This window comes from Ornithorhynchus anatinus, chromosome 3 (genome assembly GCF_004115215.2).
Source record: "Ornithorhynchus anatinus isolate Pmale09 chromosome 3, mOrnAna1.pri.v4, whole genome shotgun sequence".
NCBI classification, from domain to species: domain Eukaryota; kingdom Metazoa; phylum Chordata; class Mammalia; order Monotremata; family Ornithorhynchidae; genus Ornithorhynchus; species Ornithorhynchus anatinus.
Genome location: NC_041730.1, coordinates 9,028,664 through 9,046,012, shown reverse-complemented (window position 1 = coordinate 9,046,012; position 17,349 = coordinate 9,028,664). Strand labels below are relative to the sequence as shown.

At 47.4% G+C, this 17,349-nt stretch overlaps 1 protein-coding gene across 7 annotated transcripts in view; it reads right to left on the bottom strand.

Annotated features, from left to right (window-relative positions):
* ABCC8 (ATP binding cassette subfamily C member 8) overlaps positions 1–17,349 on the bottom strand; it is a 117,178-nt gene that overhangs the window by 73,282 nt on the left and 26,547 nt on the right. For all 7 annotated transcript variants that reach the window (XM_029061019.2, XM_029061014.2, XM_039911373.1 and 4 more), the window contains exons 7-8: positions 6,178–6,342; positions 992–1,147 (exon numbers count right to left, since the gene is read on the bottom strand). In XM_029061019.2, coding sequence (XP_028916852.1) covers positions 992–1,147; positions 6,178–6,342 — 321 coding nt within the window. The remainder of the gene's footprint in view (positions 1–991; positions 1,148–6,177; positions 6,343–17,349) is intronic.

Here is a 17,349-nt window from a genome sequence, read left to right as displayed (position 1 = left end):
GAGAAGCGAAGTAACTTGCCCAAGGTCACACAGCAGACAGGTGGCAGAGCCGGGATCAGAACCCAGGTCCTTCTGACTCCCAGGCCCGGGCTGTACCCATTACACCATGCTGCTGCTTCTCATATGGGTCAGGCCACATAAGCCTCTTGTGACAAGTGATCCGCAATCAAGAGGGCCCCCAGACTTCAAGTAGGAAGCCAATTAGACCCGGCCAACGAATCATTGGCATTTATTGAGTGCCTGCCCAAGCAGAGCACTGTGTTGAGTGCTCTGGAGAGAAAAATGGAGGTAATAGACGGGTAACTTTGCCCCCAAGGAACCCACAGCCTTATTCAGGAGACAGACAAGTACCAAATGATTTAGTTAATGAAAGCCATAACTGGCCATAATGAGAAAACGGAAAGAAGGATAAATGCATAAATAAGTGTATTAGGGAAAGCAGCTTGGCCTAGTGGATACAGGACGGGCCTCGGAGTCAGAAGGACCTGGGTTCTAGTCCCAGATCTGCCACTTGTCTGCCGTGTGACCTTGGGCATTTCACTTCACTTCTCTGGGCCTCAGTTCCCTCATCTGCAAAATGGGGATTCAATCTGTAAGCCCTGTGTGGGACAGGGACTGGCTCTAACCCGATTATCTTGTATCTACCCCAGGACTTGGAACAGTGCTTGGCACACAGTAAGCACTTAACAAATACTGTAATTATTATTATTATCCTCTGTAAAATAGGATTAAGATTAAATCGGACAGGGACTGTGTAAACCCGATTAGCTTGTATCTACCGCAACGTTTAGGACAGTGCCTGGAACACAGTAAGTGCTTAAGAAACACCATTATTATTATTCTTATGTGGGAGGACTAGGGGGCCGGGCATCAGGGCCCAAATGCTTGAATGGACACCATGGGAAGAAGGGCAGGAGGAGGGCGGGAGGAGCGCACGACAGAACAGGCTGGACCGAGGGCCGAGAGTGGTCGACAACCCCCGGGCTCTTACCTGCACAGGCATTGCCCACAGATTGGGACACAAGAAGAAGAACCACATGAGCTGGTTGGTGTCAATGGCCACGAGGTTACAGATCTGACCGGCCGTCATCTCCCCCATGGACAGGTTGGAGGTGGACAGGTGCATGATCTTGTTGTAAATCTTGGCCTAGCAAACATGACCAGAAACCATCACCTTGAGGGCAGCAGGTCTGAGGGTTCCCACCTCTTCATAATGGAGCTCAGAACCCCCCGCCCCTCCTCCTCCTCTTCCTCCTTATCATCATCATCAATGGTATTTACTGAGCGCTTACTAAATGCAGAGCACTGTATTAAGCCCCTAGATGCAGCGTGGCCTAGTGGAAAGAGCCTGGACGTGGGAGTCAGAGGTTGTGGGTTCTAATCCTGGCTCTCCCACTTATCAGCTGTGTGACTTTGGAGAAGTCACTTAACTTCTCTGTGCCTCAGTTACCTCATCTGTAAAATGGGGATTAAGACTGTGAGTCCCAAATGGGACAAGCCGATTACCTTATATCTATCCCAACGCTTAGAACAGTGCATGACACTTAGTAAGTGCTTAACAAATGCCATCGTTATTATTACAGTACAACAGAATTAGCAGACATTCGATAGTATTTACTTATTGAGTGCTTACTATGTGCAGAGCACTGTACTAAGCACTAGGAATGTACAATTGGGCAACAGATCGAGACAATCCCTGCCCAGTGGCGGGCTCACAGTTTAATCGGGGGAGACGGACGGCAGAGCAGAACAGAACGAGACGAAAACAAGACAACATTATCACGATAAATGGGATCAAGGGGATGTATACCTCATTAACAAAATAAAATAGGGTAATAAATAATACATACAAATGAGCAGAGTCCTGAGGGGAGGGGAAGAAAGGAGGGAGAGGAGCAAAAGGTGGAGTGGGGAGGAGAGAGGAGGGGACACATTCCCCTCCCACAGCAAGTTTACAGTCTAGAGAGGGAGACAGACATTAATATGAATAAATACTTTAGAATTTAAGCTCCTTGGGGACAGAGATCAGGGCTACTTTGCTACTGGACTCCCCCAAGCACGTAATACCGTGTTTTGCACAGAGTAAGCAATGATTGGTTGGTTGACTGACTAATTGTTACCCATTCACCCTCCCCCTTAGACTGTAAGGTCCATATAAGACAAGGACTATGTCCGATCTGATTATGCTGTATCGACCACAGCACTTAGCAGATACCCCGATTGATGGCTGGATTTATTGGTTGAAGTGGTATTGCTATTTCTTGGAAATAAGGAGCTGGAACTCCCCAGAGTTGAGAAGATTATGGATCTCAGACATTATCGATCAGTGAAGCTACAGCTGGTACCAGACACCAATCAGGCTGCCAGACAAATTCAACTGCTCCCTTCTGAGCTGAGACTCTAAATGATTGTGGGATTTCTTAATTGCTTACCATGTTTTTTAAAAAAATATTTGTTCAGCCCTTACGATGTGCCAAGCACTACACTAAGTACTAGGGTAGATACAAGATAATCAGATTGGACACAGTCCCTGTCCCTCCTGGGGCACACAGTCTAAGGGGAAGGGAGAACAGGTATTACATCCCCATTTTGTCTTGTCTTATCTTATGCCGTCGAGTCGTCTCTGACCCATAGCTACTCTACGGATGCATCTCTCCCAGAAAGCCCCACTTCCATCTGCAATCGATCCGGTGGTATATCCATAGAGTTTTCTTGGTAAAAATAGGGAAGTGGTTTACCATAGCCTTCTTCCACGCAGTAAACTGCCCTCAACTCTCTCCCAAGCCGCTGTTGCCCGCACAGCTGAGTTTTGACTTGCAGCAGATTGCCTTCCTCTCACTAGCCACTGCCCAAGCTAGGAAGAAATGAGTAGGCCTCTGCTTGACTCTCCCTCCCATAGTCGAGACTGGGAGAGTATTGGAAAATCATCAGGTGCGTTCCTGAGAGGGGCATTCCCATTTTACAGATGAGGAAACTGAGGCACAGAGAAGTGAAGTGACTTTCCCTAGCTCACCCTGCAGACAGATGACGGAGCCAGGATTTGAACCCAGGTGCTCCGGCTCCCAGGCCCGGGCTCTTTCCACTAGGTCACTCTTTCTCGCTACTTACTTTCTTTGGGTCGAGATAGTATGTGTCTATAAGATCCCTTTGGACTGTAAGCTCATTATGAGCAGGGATCATGTCCCTAAATCTGTCATATTGTACTTTCCCAAGATCTTAGTACGGTGCTCTGCACATAGCAGCATGGTCTAGTGGAAAGAGTATGGGCCTAGGAGTCAGAGGATGTAGGTTCTAATGCCAGATCTGCTACGTGCCAGCTGTGTGACCTTGAGCAAGTCACTTAACTTCCCTGGGCCTCAGTTACCACACCTGTAAAATGGGGATTAAGACCGTGAGCTCCATGTGGGACAGGGACTGTATCCGACCCAACTACCTTGTATCTACCACAGAGTAAGTGCTTAACAAATACCACAATTATTATTAGTAGTAGTAGATAGCATTCAATAAAGACCACTGAAGGATTGATTGATTGATTGATTGCCATCGAACCTCATTTCACCCTGTGTGAGCTCAGCTTGCCCTGCCGATGCTTTTAACGCCATCTTGCTGTCTTGTGTGATGCCAAACCCACATCATAGAGCTACTGCTCAAGTCCTGGGGATGGGTGAGGTTGAGTCAGTCAGGCAATCAATCATATTTATTGAGGGTTTCCTGTGTGCACAACACTGTACTAAGCACTTGGGAGAGTATAATATAACAATATAACAGAAACTTTCCTTGCCCACAGCGAGCTTACAGTCTAGAGCGGGAGACAAACATTAATATAAATATGAATAAGGGTTGGGGACCAGGGTTTGGAGGGACCTGGGAGCTGCTGGAGGGGAGAGAAGGAGCAGGTAAGGAAGGAGAAACTTGAAAGATTGGTAGGGAATTACAGTAGGACACCAGCAGGAACAATCATCTTTAGGTCAAGCGCTTAGTAGAGAAGCAGCATGGCCTAGTAAACAGAGCATGGGCCTGGGTGTCAGAAGGACCTGAGTTCTAATTCTGACCCTATCTCTCATCTGCTGTGTGACCTTGGGCAAATCACTTCACTTCTCTAGGCCTCAGTCACCTCATCTGTAAAATGGGGATTAAGACTGTGAACCCCACGTGGGACAGGGACCGTGTCCAACCCAGTTTGATTTTATCCACCCCAGCACTTAGAGCAGTGCCTGCACATAGTAAGTGCCTAACAGATACCACAGTTATTATTGTTATATTATTACTACAGTGCTCTGTGCACAGTTAGTGCTCCATAAATACCATCACTTCCTACAATCAATCAATTAATAGTATTTTTCAAGCACCAACTGTGTGCAAAGCACTATGGAGAAGGCGGGGAAACCACTTAATGTAGACTCTCTATTTCCTTCGAAATACACTGTTTTACGTTAGCCTGTTTTTTTCTTCCTTAGTGACTTAAAAATCCCCAGCACACCACTGGATCCTGCCATCATGTGGTTTCTTGAAAAGGAATCATCGATTAGACCCCGCTGGTTCCAGCTGTTTCCATACACATTTCCCATTTTTCTGGCTTGGGAAACAATTGCCCGTTTTTACGAAGGGAGAGTGGGGTTCTCGTAAAGTAATTTTTTTCCGTTTAGCACACTCAGAGAATTCAAGGGTGGGTGATTGATTTGTGATAATTAAATAAGGAGCCACTTTAATTACAGGGCTGTCATTCCACGCTGAGTTTGGGGACTTAAGATCGGCTGCCTGGCTCTTCTCCCAGGCTCTCCCTCCCTTCTCACATGACGACCAGCCCCTACCAGCCCCGATGGAATGTGTCCCTTTTACCAATTAATTTAGCCTCAGGGCCTCCACCCCTTGGGCCCCACGAGGAGAAGAAGAGGAGGAAGAGGATGAGGGTTGGGGTGCAGAGAAAACACCAGAGGAAAAAGCATCCATTCAGAGGAGATGGGCACAACCTTAGGGCAACAAGAGGAGGCCCAGCAGAGCCGCAGAATTTCGCTCCCCTGCCCTTTGCACTTTTTCTCTTAGGATCAGGGTGAGTTGACCATCTGGAATCTCTAAATTGGGGACTCCGACTGCCGCAATTGCTGCAAGCCTGGAGGCCTGGGTCCTAGTCTCAATTTCGCCACATCTTCTCTGTGACCTCAGGCAAGCCACTTGACCTCTCGCTGCTTCAGCCTCCTCATCTGTAAAATGGGAATAAATACCTGTTCTCTCTTCCCGCTCCCACTCCCCACCCCCGTGAACCCTGTGTGGGTCAGAGCCTAAACCTGCGTTTATTGTACTGTATCTACCCTAGTGCTGAGCACAGAGTAAGGGCTTAACATAATAATAATAACTGTGATATTTGTTAAGGGCTTACTGTATGCCAGGCATTAAGTGCTGGAGTAGATACAAGCTAGTCAGGTTGGACACAGTCCCTGTCCCACATGGGGCTCACAGTCTTAATCCCCATTTTAAATATGAGGGAACTGAGGCCCAGAGAAGTGAAGTGACTTGCTCGAGGTGACACAGCAGACAAGAGACAGAGCTGGGATTAGAATCCAGGTCCTTCTGACTCTCAGCCCCGTGCTCTATCCATTAGGCCATGCTGCTTGAATTACCATGATTACTATTATTATTGTTATTATTATTATTCTTGAGAGAGATGCATGTGTTCCTGGAGCTTTCGTGATGGCTGGAGGTGCCCAGCAAGGGGGCCCATTTGGGAGGGGAGAAGGCCCGTCCTTCAGGAAACCATTTCAGAAAGAGCACAGAGCCGGACATCAGGAGACCTAGATTCATTCATTCATTCATTCAATAGCATGTATTGAACGCTTACTATGTGCAGAGCACTATACTAAGCGCTTGGAATGTACAAATCGGTAACAGATAGAGACAGTCCCTGCCCTTTGATGGGCTTACGGTCTAATCGGGGGAGACGGACAGAAAGAGAACAATAGCAATAAATAGAATCGAGGGGATGAACTCCTCAGGTTCTGGTTCTGGAAAACATTTAATCCTTTACAAAGCCCTATCTAAAGTAGTGAAGAAAGAAATGGCAAGGAGCACTCTTGGGAAGTCCCTGGAGATAAATGCCCGTGACCCAAGGATGGCAGCATCCCGAGGGACATATTTATTCCTCTCTGCAGTCACACCACATTAATAAAAATGTCTGAGTACCTGTATTGCTCCTCTCAAGTTAATTCCAGTTTCAATGGCGACGTAGTAGGATGCCTGCAGGAAGGTTCTCTGCAACAGGAGGGCCAGGAACAGGAGAATGGCTAACACGTAAGCATTGGCCAGAAACTCTTGGGACGACACAAAGTGGACACCAAGAAATTTTGCCTGTCCAAACGGAGAGCAGATTTTGTCATTAAATGTAAAAAACAGACCCACCTCCCGGTCTCATTTACAAAGTACCTCAGATCTGGGAAGGTTTCACACACGTTTACTGGTGCAACTCTCAACTACAAGTCAGTCGAGACATTAGAAGCAGCAAGGAGAGACCCGAGGAAAGAGCACGGACCTGCGAGTCAGAGGACTTGGGTTCTAATCCTGAGTCCATTGCCCGCCTGCTAGGTGACCTTGGATAAGTCGCTTAATTTCTCTATGCCTCAGGGTTCTCATCTGTAAGATGGGGATTTAATACCTTTTCCCTTCCTAGATAAAAATAATAATAACAATAATAATAATGGTATTTGTTAAGCACTCCCTATATGTCAAGCACTGTACTAACAGCTGGGGTGAACACAAGATAATCAGGAGCTACATGGAGTTCACCATCTAAATAGGAGGGACAACAGGTATTGAATCCCCATTTTGCAGATGAGGGAAATGAGGTACAGAGAAGTTAAGTGACTTGCCTAAGGTCATACAGCAGACAAGAAGGAGAGTGGGATTAGAACCTAATACCTCCTTGAGGGCAGGGATAATACCTTCTGTCGCCACCAATCAGTGGTATCTATCGAGTACTTGGTGTCAGCGGAGTACAGTACAAAAGAGTTGGGAGAGACAGGCCCTCCCCTCCTTACAGTCTCCTAGGCGCTTAGTGCTGGATTCTGCACTTGGAAGGTGCTCAGTAAACACAATTGACTGTTGTTTTTTTAAATGGTATTTTTAGAGTGCTTACACTGTGCCAGGCACTGAACTGCTAGACACATGCTACTAAGGTTGAACACAGTCCATATCCTACGTGGGGCTCACAGTCAACCCCCGTTTTATGGATGAGGAAATTGAAGCTCAGAGAAGTGACTTGCCCAAGGTCACACGGCATCTAAGCCATGCTGCTTCCCATTCCCCTGCATGTTGGCGGCAGGCATGCTTGACCACGCCCGCTCTTCCACTGTGTCCTGAGGGAGGACCAGCAGGGCAGTGATTTCATCGGCGCCCCCGCATTCTGCTTCACAACCTGACTCCTCTACCTTGGAGAGTTCATTACCCAATTCTAAAAGCTAGAATAAACCCAAGAATAAACTTGAGCAAATTGGCAACGCTGCCAGATATCAAAACAGTTGGAAGGAGTCCCCTGGCATTTGTTATCTATTCTCAGCCAATAAACCTAGATCGAAGGAAGCCGTTTTCCATACTAATAGGGAACAACAGAGACAAATCCCGTCTCTTTTTCTCCTGCCTGTGAACACAAGAGAATCATCAAACGCCGTTCAATTCGTCACTCTTCAAGTGACATATAGCAAATTGCCCTGATACAGGATGGTTTCTTTTCTGAGCACGAGGACTGAGGCTTCCACGATTCCTGCAGGGAAACAATCACACCCCATTTCATTTGTTTTTTGATACGCTCGTGGCACACGGGTAGCAAGAGCTCGGCTGGGAGGCACTTTGACTTTTGACCTGGTTGCCTCAGAGATCAGGGTACAATAAGGAGGGCTTGCTTCCGATGGAGTCTAGATTGCGACCATAGAGAAGCTTTAATCTTCGCAAGCCATCTACCACAGAGCCGCATCGGAATTCCCATGAAAATGAAGGAGTCACTTCCTGAGAAGTCACGCTGAACTCGTGAGCTATTAAAAGAGTTTGGGGTCAGATTGGATTTAAAAGGCTGATTAGAAGGAGGGGGATGAGAAACAGAGCCACTTCTCACCTCCTAGGTTCCCACGGCCTGGCCTCGGCGGGGATTTGGCCAGAGGGGCTTCCCTCGTGGTTAGAATGATCTGGATCCCACAGGAAGAGCCCCCAGACCTCAGAAAGACACCCCCTCATCTCATATGGGGTCCTACAACTCTTGTGCCTCCATCCCCCCCCGCACACACACATATACACACACCAACCAATCAGCCCCTTCCTCAGGCCAGCTGGGCCCACAGACATTCCACAGATATTCAGTAGGGATCATTTTAACTTTACATTCATTTTAGGGGAATCCACTGATGTCAACGAGCCGGGCCCGAGTCAGATACAGCTTAATCCAGGAATGCTTTATTGATTTATAGTCCACTTCAACCCAATTTGAGGATTTCTATGCCCCAAAATAAAATCTTACTCCGTAGTACAAAGTTACCCATGGGGGACCTCACTGCTGTAGCCCTAAAACTCTCACCTGACCTCTCAGCCTTTCTCCTGCTTCCCATGACGCCAGTCGGTCAGAATTTCCTTTCTTCTCAGGCAGCAAACTGAGAACAATCCTTCCCTCTTCCCACCCCCACGCCAGTTCCCTAAGTTTTCTCTTCGACTCAATCTTCGGGAAACCTTCCCCTCGGCCACTGTCTGTCTCGCCCCTCGTTGTCCCACTCTATCTCCCCTCTGTGGGGCTCCCACATGGGACGAATGGGATCTCAGGGAAAACCTCCTCGGCGACGCCAGCGGCATCTGTCTAAACAGCTGTTCATGCAAAAGCCAAGCCTTTCCTCCAGCCCTCCATTTCCATTGTGGCAGGCCGAACTGAGGTTCTGCCAAGTGACTCTATTCCGGTTTGACCTTTGACCACGAAGGCCCTGGACCTCAGACTCTCCCTGCACAAACCCACGTGCACATACAAGCTGACACGCACATACTCAGAGACACCCCCGAAGACAAACACTCCTACTAGGGCTTCAAGAGGCTGTGTCCAAGACCAAGAGCCAGTGCCGATCCTCTGGCCAGCTCAGATCCTCTTTCTAATGCAGAGGGAAGAATTGCTTATTATAAATTACTTATTCATTTATATTAATGTCTGTCTCTCCCTCTAGTCTGTAAGCTTGTTATATGAAGCTAATTCTGTTGTATTCTCCCCAGCTCTCAACAGATACCACTGATTAATTGATTGAGGTGGTCATAGAGACTCCAGGAAAGATAAAACATTTGTCTTGCACTCAGGGAGGGTGGGAGGGTGGATGGATGGAGGGATGAGGATAGGGGAGGCAGGGGTATGGCAGCAGAAGAGAGGAAGCAGCATGGCCTTGAGGAAAGAGCATTGGGCTTGGGATTCAGGGGAACTGGGTCCTGATGCCTGTTGTGTAACCTTGGGCAAGTCACTATATTTCTCTGGGCCGTGGTTTCCTCATCCGTAAAATGGGGGTTAAATACTTGTTTTCCCTCACCCTTAGATGGTAAGTCCTATGTGGGATTGGGCAGTGTGCAACCTGATAATCTTGTATTTACCCGAGCACTTAGTTTGGGCTCATGGTAAGCACTGAACAATTACCACAGTTATTACTGTAATTATTAGAGAAGAAGTGTATTAAAACCAGATACCACCGAAACAGCAGCACGGCCTAATGGACAGGGCACAGACCTGGGAGTCAGAAGGCCTTGATTCTAAACCCAGCTCCGCCATTTGTCTGCTGTGTGACCTTGGGCAAGTTGTTTCACTTCTCTGAACCTCAGTTACCTCATCTGTAAAACGGGGATTAAGACTGTGAGCCCTATATGGGTCAGGGACTGTGTCCGCCACCATTAACTTGAATCTACCCAAGTGCTTAGTACAGTACCTGGCACATAGAAAACACTTAATAAATAGCATAAAACCCTCCCCAAAAAACAAAACCCCAAAACAGATTCTGACCTGATTCCATCTTCTTACCCAGGGATGCCAGGTGGTTCCTTAAAATTCCTGCCCCTGGCTCTAGCCCTTGGAAGCACACTGACCTCAGACCAGAACAATATAATTACTATTATTATTATTATTACTATTATATTTATGGAGCATTTACAGTGTGCCAAGCACTATTCCAAGCCCTGAGGTAATAGTATTTGTTAAGCTAAGGACTGGGAGAGTCAGACCCTGTTCCAAATGGGGCTCATAGTCTAGAGAAGAGGTAGAACAGACTGTAATCCCCAGCGTGGCTCAGTGGAAAGAGCCCGGGCTTCGGAGTCAGAGGTCATGGGTTCGACTCCCGGCTCTGCCACTTGTCAGCTGTGTGACTGTGGGCAAGTCACTTCACTTCTCGGTGCCTCAGTTACCTCATCTGTAAAATGGGGATTAACCGTGAGCTTCACGTGGGACAACCTGATTACCCTGTATCTACCCCAGCGCTTAGAACAGTGCTCTGCACAGAGTAAGCGCTTAACAAATACCAACATGATTATTTTACAGAAGAAGAAACTGAGGCAGAGAGAAGTGAAATGATTTGCCCAAGTTTACACAGCTGGGATTAAAACCTAGGTCTCCTGTTTCCCCATCCCGTGTGCTCGTTCCACTAGGAAAGATATATACAAAATATACTCGTTAAATGCTTACATTCATTCAATCGATCATATTTATTGAGCACTTACTGTGCAGAGCACTGTACTAAGCGGTAAAGAGAGACAATCCCTGCCCACGACAAGCTCACAGTCTAAACCGGGGGAGACAGACATCACTACAAGTAAACAGGCATCAATAGAAATAAATAAAATGACAGATAAATAAGTGCTGTGGGGCAGGGGAAAGGGAGGAAGAGCAAAGGGAGTGAGTCAGGGTGACGGGGAATGGAGTTAATATTCTAAGCACTGGGTTAGATACAAATTAATCAGTCCCTATCCCACATGACGCTCACAGACTAAGTAGGAGGGGGTAGGATTTAATTTCCATTTCACAGATGAGGTAACTGAGACACAGAGAAAAAAGTGATTTGTCCAAGGTCACATAGAGTAGGTAAAAGATACTCAGATCAGACCTAAAGATCCTTTCCTTTCAGGACTAGACAGAGTGGAGGACTTCTCTCTGCCTGCTTCATAGCCCAGAGCACGCGTTCGCACTCATGCAAACCACATTCGGCTAACCCAAACCACGGCACATCCGCTGCTGATTCCGGAGGAGAAACAGTGGCAGGTGAAACAGGCCAGATAGCAATTTTGCCTGGTTTTCCCTTCAAGTGCAACTGGCCTTCTAGAAAATGAATTCCATCACTTAGAAAGCCACAAATTCTCCCCGGAGGCAGCTTTATCTGAACCTTCAGATGCCTGCTCTGTAGCTTGGAATACTGTGGGGGCGGGGAGGGAGGAGGGAGTCTCCTGCTTCTGCATGGAAGGCCGCGGCACTGGGAACACAAATCGGCACGACATTCTCAGAGTCGTTTTCGGCCCCAACTCTGGGGCAGCGCAGGACTGACGGGTGATTGATCGATTGAATGAGCTGGAGCTGAGGGAGGGCTGGTGCTTCAGCTCACTGAGTCCTCGAGGACCCTCTCTTCCCCGATATCACGAGCTAGAGGAGGATGGGAATGTTCAGATCCAGGCGGCTCCTGAAAGGTTCTGGGCATTCTGCAGAGAGGCAGCGGGCTGGGGCCACCTGCGAAGAGGCTCAGACGCATCCCTTCGTTAAACAGTGAGAGGCAGTGTGGCCTAATGGACTTGGGAGGCAGAAGAACTGAGTTCCAATTCTGGCTCTGCCACTTGTCCGCTTTATGACCTCAGACAAGTCACTTCACTTCTCTGGGCCTCACTTTCCTCATCTGTAAAATGGGGATTCAATACCTTTTTTATCCTTAGAATGTGAGCCCCATGTGGGAAAGAGACTGTGTCCAATCTGATTATTTTGTATCTACCCCCAGTGCTTAGTACAGTTCTTGGGACAAAGTAAATGATTACTAAGAACCATAATTATTTTGGGGGAAGGAGCGTGGCCTACTGGAAAGAACACAGGCCTGAGAGTCAGAGGACTTGGGTTCTAATCCCAAAGTTGACACTTGTCTGTTGTGTGATCTTGGGTAAGTCACTTAACTTCTCTGTGCCTCAGTTATCCGTAAATTCTTTTAAAGGCATTTGTTAATCGCTTCCATGTGCTAGACACTCTACTAAGCAAAGGGAGAGATGCAAGCTAATCAGGTTGGACAAGGTCCATTTCCACATAGGTCTCTCAGTCTTAATCTCCATTTTACAGACGAGGTAACTGAGGCACAGAGAAGTCAAGTGACTGGCCCAAGGTCACAGAGTAGACAAGTGGCGGAGCTGGGTTATACTGTGAGCCCCATAAGGGATAGGAATGATACTTGACCTGATCATATTGTATCTACCCCAGCATTTACTACACTGCTTTGCGATTAGTGAGTGCTTAAAAACTACTATTAAAAAACAAAATAGAACAAAAAACCAGGGGTTCCTCCTGGAGCCAAGGGGTGCTCTTTTCTGCTGTTTCTTGTTAGGAAAACCTGATAAGGAAGTCCCTGCAGAATTGTAGCAGAAGGTTTGCGACTCGAGGAAATACCCAGTCAAACCGGCTCCAAGTACCCCGTCCTTACACCTGAGATTTCTAGGACCCCTAACGAGCCTCCTTTGCACTCTACCTATAATTTTGGTGTTTATTTCTATATGCCAAGCACTGTACTAAGCAATGCAGTAGATACGAGATACAAGAATCCCTGTCATAGGCAGGGATCACAGTCTAAGGGGGATGGAGGGCAGGTGTTTAATCCTCGTTTTACAGTTGAGTAACTGAGGCACAGAGAATTTAAGTCACTTGCCCAGCATCACACCACAGACAAGTGGCGGAGTTGGAATTACAACCCAGTCTTCTGACTCCCAGTCTTCAGCTCTTTTCATTAGGCCAATCAGTCAAATCAATTGCAGGGTGCAGAGAACTGTATTAAGCTCCTGGGAGAGTATGACAGAGTTAATAGACAGCCCTTTGACCTCAAGGAGCTTACAGTCTAGAAGCAGTAAGGTTCAGTGGAAAGAGCATGGGCTTGGGAGTCAGAGGTCATGGGTTCGAATCCCGGTTCTGCCACTTGTCAGCTGGGTGACTTTGGGCAAGTCATTTAACTTCTCTGTGCCTCAGTTACCTCATCTGTAAAATGGGGATTAAGACTGTGAGCCTCACGTGGGACAACCTGATTACCCTATATCTACCCCAGCGCTTAGAACAGTGCTCTCCACATAGTAAGTGCTTAACAAATACCAACGTTATTAGTATTATTATTTGACAAGAAAGGGCATGACAAGCCCATCTGTTGGCTGAGGTTTTTGCACTCACTCCAGTGCCCTGTAAACCATGCTTACCTCAGCTCTCCTTTTCCAAGGGTCTCATTTCCTGATTACATTTGGGTCTGAGGGAACAGATAATAAATCCACTCAAACCTGTTGTCATAATCAAGACCATCTGGATGGAGGATTTACATTCAAGCAAATAAATGGGATAGGAGAATGCCAATGAATGGGTAATAAACACCGGAACAGGAGTGATAAGTAAAACTGAAAAAAACATCCCACAAAATTCAACATTCTAGCTGGCTACGGTACTGGCAGATGGGGCTCCAACTGCTTTAATAATTCATAATGTACTCTCCCAAGCACTTAATACAGTGTTCTGCACATAAGTGTTCAGTAAGTACCACTGATCCATTATTTGAAATGCCTGTCCCCCAGATGCCAAGTGGGCTGTGCCCGCCATCTCTCTATTAGACTTGCAACTGATCCTCGTAAATATTAATCGATACCTAAGTGCTAGGGGTGGTTGTTGGTTTGGTACCAATCGGTGGTATTTATTTAATGCTTACTAGGCACAGAGCACTGTAGTAAGCGCTTGGGAAAATCCATTATAATAATAATAATAATTCATTCATTCAATAGTATTTATTGAGCACTTACTTTGTGCAGAGCACTGTACTAAGCACTTGGAATGTACAATTCGGCAATAGATAGAGACAATCCCTGCCCATTGACGGGCTTACAGTCTTCCCTCCCAAATCCCGTCCTCTTCCTGACTTCCCTATCACTGTGGATGGTACGGACATCCTTCCCGTCTCTCAAGTCCCCAACCTTGGTGTCATCCTTGACTCGGCTCCCCTCGTTCACCCCACGCATCCAATCCGTCACCAAGACCTGCCGGTCTCACCTTTATAATATCGCCAAGATCCGCTCTTTCCTCTCCACCCAAACGGCTATCTTACTGGTACGGGCTCTCCTAATATCCCGGCTGGATTATCGTGTCAGCCTGCTCTCTGATCTCCCTTCCTCCCGTCTTTCCCCGCTCCAGTCTATTCTTCACTCCGCTGCCCGGCTCATCTTCCCGCAGAAACGATCTGGGCATGTCACTCCCCTTCTTAAACAACTCCAGTGGTTGCCTATCGACCTCCGCTCCAAACAAAAACTCCTCACTCTAGGCTTCGAGGCTCTACATCACCTTGCCCCTTCCTAGCTCTCCTTCCTTCTCTCTTTCTACCACCCACCCCGCACGCTCCGCTTCTCCGCCGCCCACCTCCTCACCGTCCCCCGTTCTCGCCTATCCCGCCGTCGACCCCTGGGCCACGTCCTCCCGAGGTCCTGGAATGCCCTCCCTCCTCACCTCTGCCAAACTAACTCTCTTCCCCTCTTCAAAGCCCTACTGAGAGCTCACCTCCTCCAGGAGGTCTTCCCAGACTGAGCTTCCCCTTTTCCCTCTGCTGCCTCTCTGCCCCCCCCTTCACCTCCCCTCAGCTAAGCCCCCTTTTTCCCCCCTTTCCCTCTGCTCCTCCCCCTTTCCCTTCCCCTCCCCTCAACATTGTGCTCATCTGCTCATTTGTAAATATTTTTATTACCTTATTTATTTTGTTAATGAGATGCTCATCCCCTTGATTCTATTTATTTCTATTGTTTTTGTCTGTCTCCCCCGATTAGACTGTAAGCCCATCAATGAGCAGGGATTGTCTCTATCTTTTGCCGAATTGTACATTCCAAGCACTTAGTACAATGCTCTGCACATAGTAAGCACTCAATAAATACTATTGAATGAATGAATTAATGAATGAATAATCGGGGGACACAGACAAAAACAATAACAATAAATAGAATCAAGGGGATGTACATCTCTTTAACAAAATAAATGGGGTAATATGGTGTTTGTTAAGTGCCAAGCACTTTTCTAAGCACTGGGGTAAGATTCAAAGTAATCAGGATGTCGCAGTGTGGCTCAGTGGAAAGAGCCCGGGCTTTGGAGTCAGAGGTCATGAGTTCAAATCCCAGCTCTGACACTTGTCAGCTGTGTGACTATGGGCAAGTCACTTAACTTCTCTGTGTCTCAGTTACCTCATCTGTAAAATGGGGATGAAAACTCTGAGCCCCACTGATTCCCCTGTGTCTACCCCAGCGCTTAGAACAGTGCTCTGCACATAGTAAGCGCTTAACAAATACCAACATTATTAATCCCTATTTTCAGAGGCATTGAGAAGTTAAGTGGCTTGCCCGGGTCACACAGCAGACAAGTGGCAGAGCCGGGATTAGAACCCATGTCCTCTGACTCCCAAGCCCGTGCTCTTTCCACTGAGCCACGCTGCTTCTCTTAGAGTAGGTAGACATCTTCCCTGCCCTCAAGGAGTTTACAGTCTAATGATGTCGGGGGCCTCACATGAGGGCGATAAAGGAGTTAACTTTCTGTGGGAAATGAAATATCCGGGTGCCACCAACACCCCCTCACATACACCCAGCAGAGGTGGAGAACAGGAGTATGTACCAAGGCTCCAGCCCAGCTTTCAAAATAAAAAACCTGTGAGGATTAATTGCCTTATAAGGGTTGGATCTCATTAGATGAGAGCATGTCGTTAATTATTAAAATGATTAATTGTTTTTTGTTTTTTTCCCTGCCCGTTTGCAGTGAGGATGTCATAATGACTTCCTCTGTGGGAAAATAAGACTTCAATTCCCATCAGGAGAGAGAAGTTTTCCATTTCATTATCATCTGGAATTAAGTGGCTGGAGTTAAACTGATGAGGGGACAAAGATTTTAGGAAGAAAAAACCCCTCAAGATCGAAGAGCTTCCTTCCTGGAACTTCTTGCTCTCTAGATAATTGCCGTTGCCCTTAACTGGAACCCAGTATGGGTGAACTGGGGGGGGAAATGGAGTGAACTAGGGGTGAACTGGAGTGGCCGGTCCACCCCACCCCACCCTCATTAAGCTCCTTGAGAGAAGGGAATTTGCAGCCGGCTTCCGCAGTATTCCCCAAGTGCTTAGAGCAGGGCTCGGCACTCACTAGGATGCTCCATAAATCCCACTGATCGATTGATTGATCAACTGATTGATTAGGAAACTAACTTTTCTATGGCATTTGCTAAGTGTTTATTATACGCCAAACACTATTCTAAGCACTGGGGTAGATACAAATGAATTAGGTAGGACACTGTCCCTGTTCCACATGAGACGTACTGTTTAAGTAGGAGGGATAACAGGAGAATAATAATAATAATAATGTTGGTATTTATTAAGCACTTACTATGTGCCGAGCACTGTTCTAAGCGCTGGGGGAGACACAGGGGAATCAGGTGGTCCCACGTGGGGCTCACAGTCTTCATCCCCATTTTACAGACGAGGTAACTGAGGCACCGAGAAGTGAAGTGACTTGCCCAAAGTCACACAGCTGACAAGTGGCCGAGTCGGGATTCGAACCCATGACCTCTGACTCCAAAGCCCGTGCTCTTTCCACTGAGCCGCGCTGCTTCCCCAGGAGAACTGAGGTGCGAGGAAGTTAATAGACTTGCCCAAGGTTACACAGCAGGCAATTGGCAGAGCTGGAATTAGAATTTAGGTCCTAGGACTCCCGGACCCGTGCTCTTTCCATCAGGCCACGCTGCTTCCCAGTAGGGCGGGATCTCCTCCTCACTCGTATTCATTGAGCACTTACTGTGTGCAGAGCACTGTACTAAGTACTTGGAAAAGTGCAAGGCGATGATAAACAGTGACATTCCCTGCCCAGGTGATGGTGAAATGACCATCCCGGGAAGAACTGGTAGAGATGCCCCCAGGTTGGGGAGGCTCAGGCCTCGTCTTGGGGCAGGAGATGTGTTGGGTTCCAAAGCAAAGCAGGGTGGAGCTTTCCCAAACCAGCCGGATCGATTGCGAGGGGAGACGAGGCTGGGTTTGGCCACTTATCTGCTGTGTGCCCTTGGGCAGATCACTGAACTTCTCTGTGCCTCAGTTACCTCATCTTTAAAATGGGGATTGGGACGGTGAGCCCTATGTTCATTCA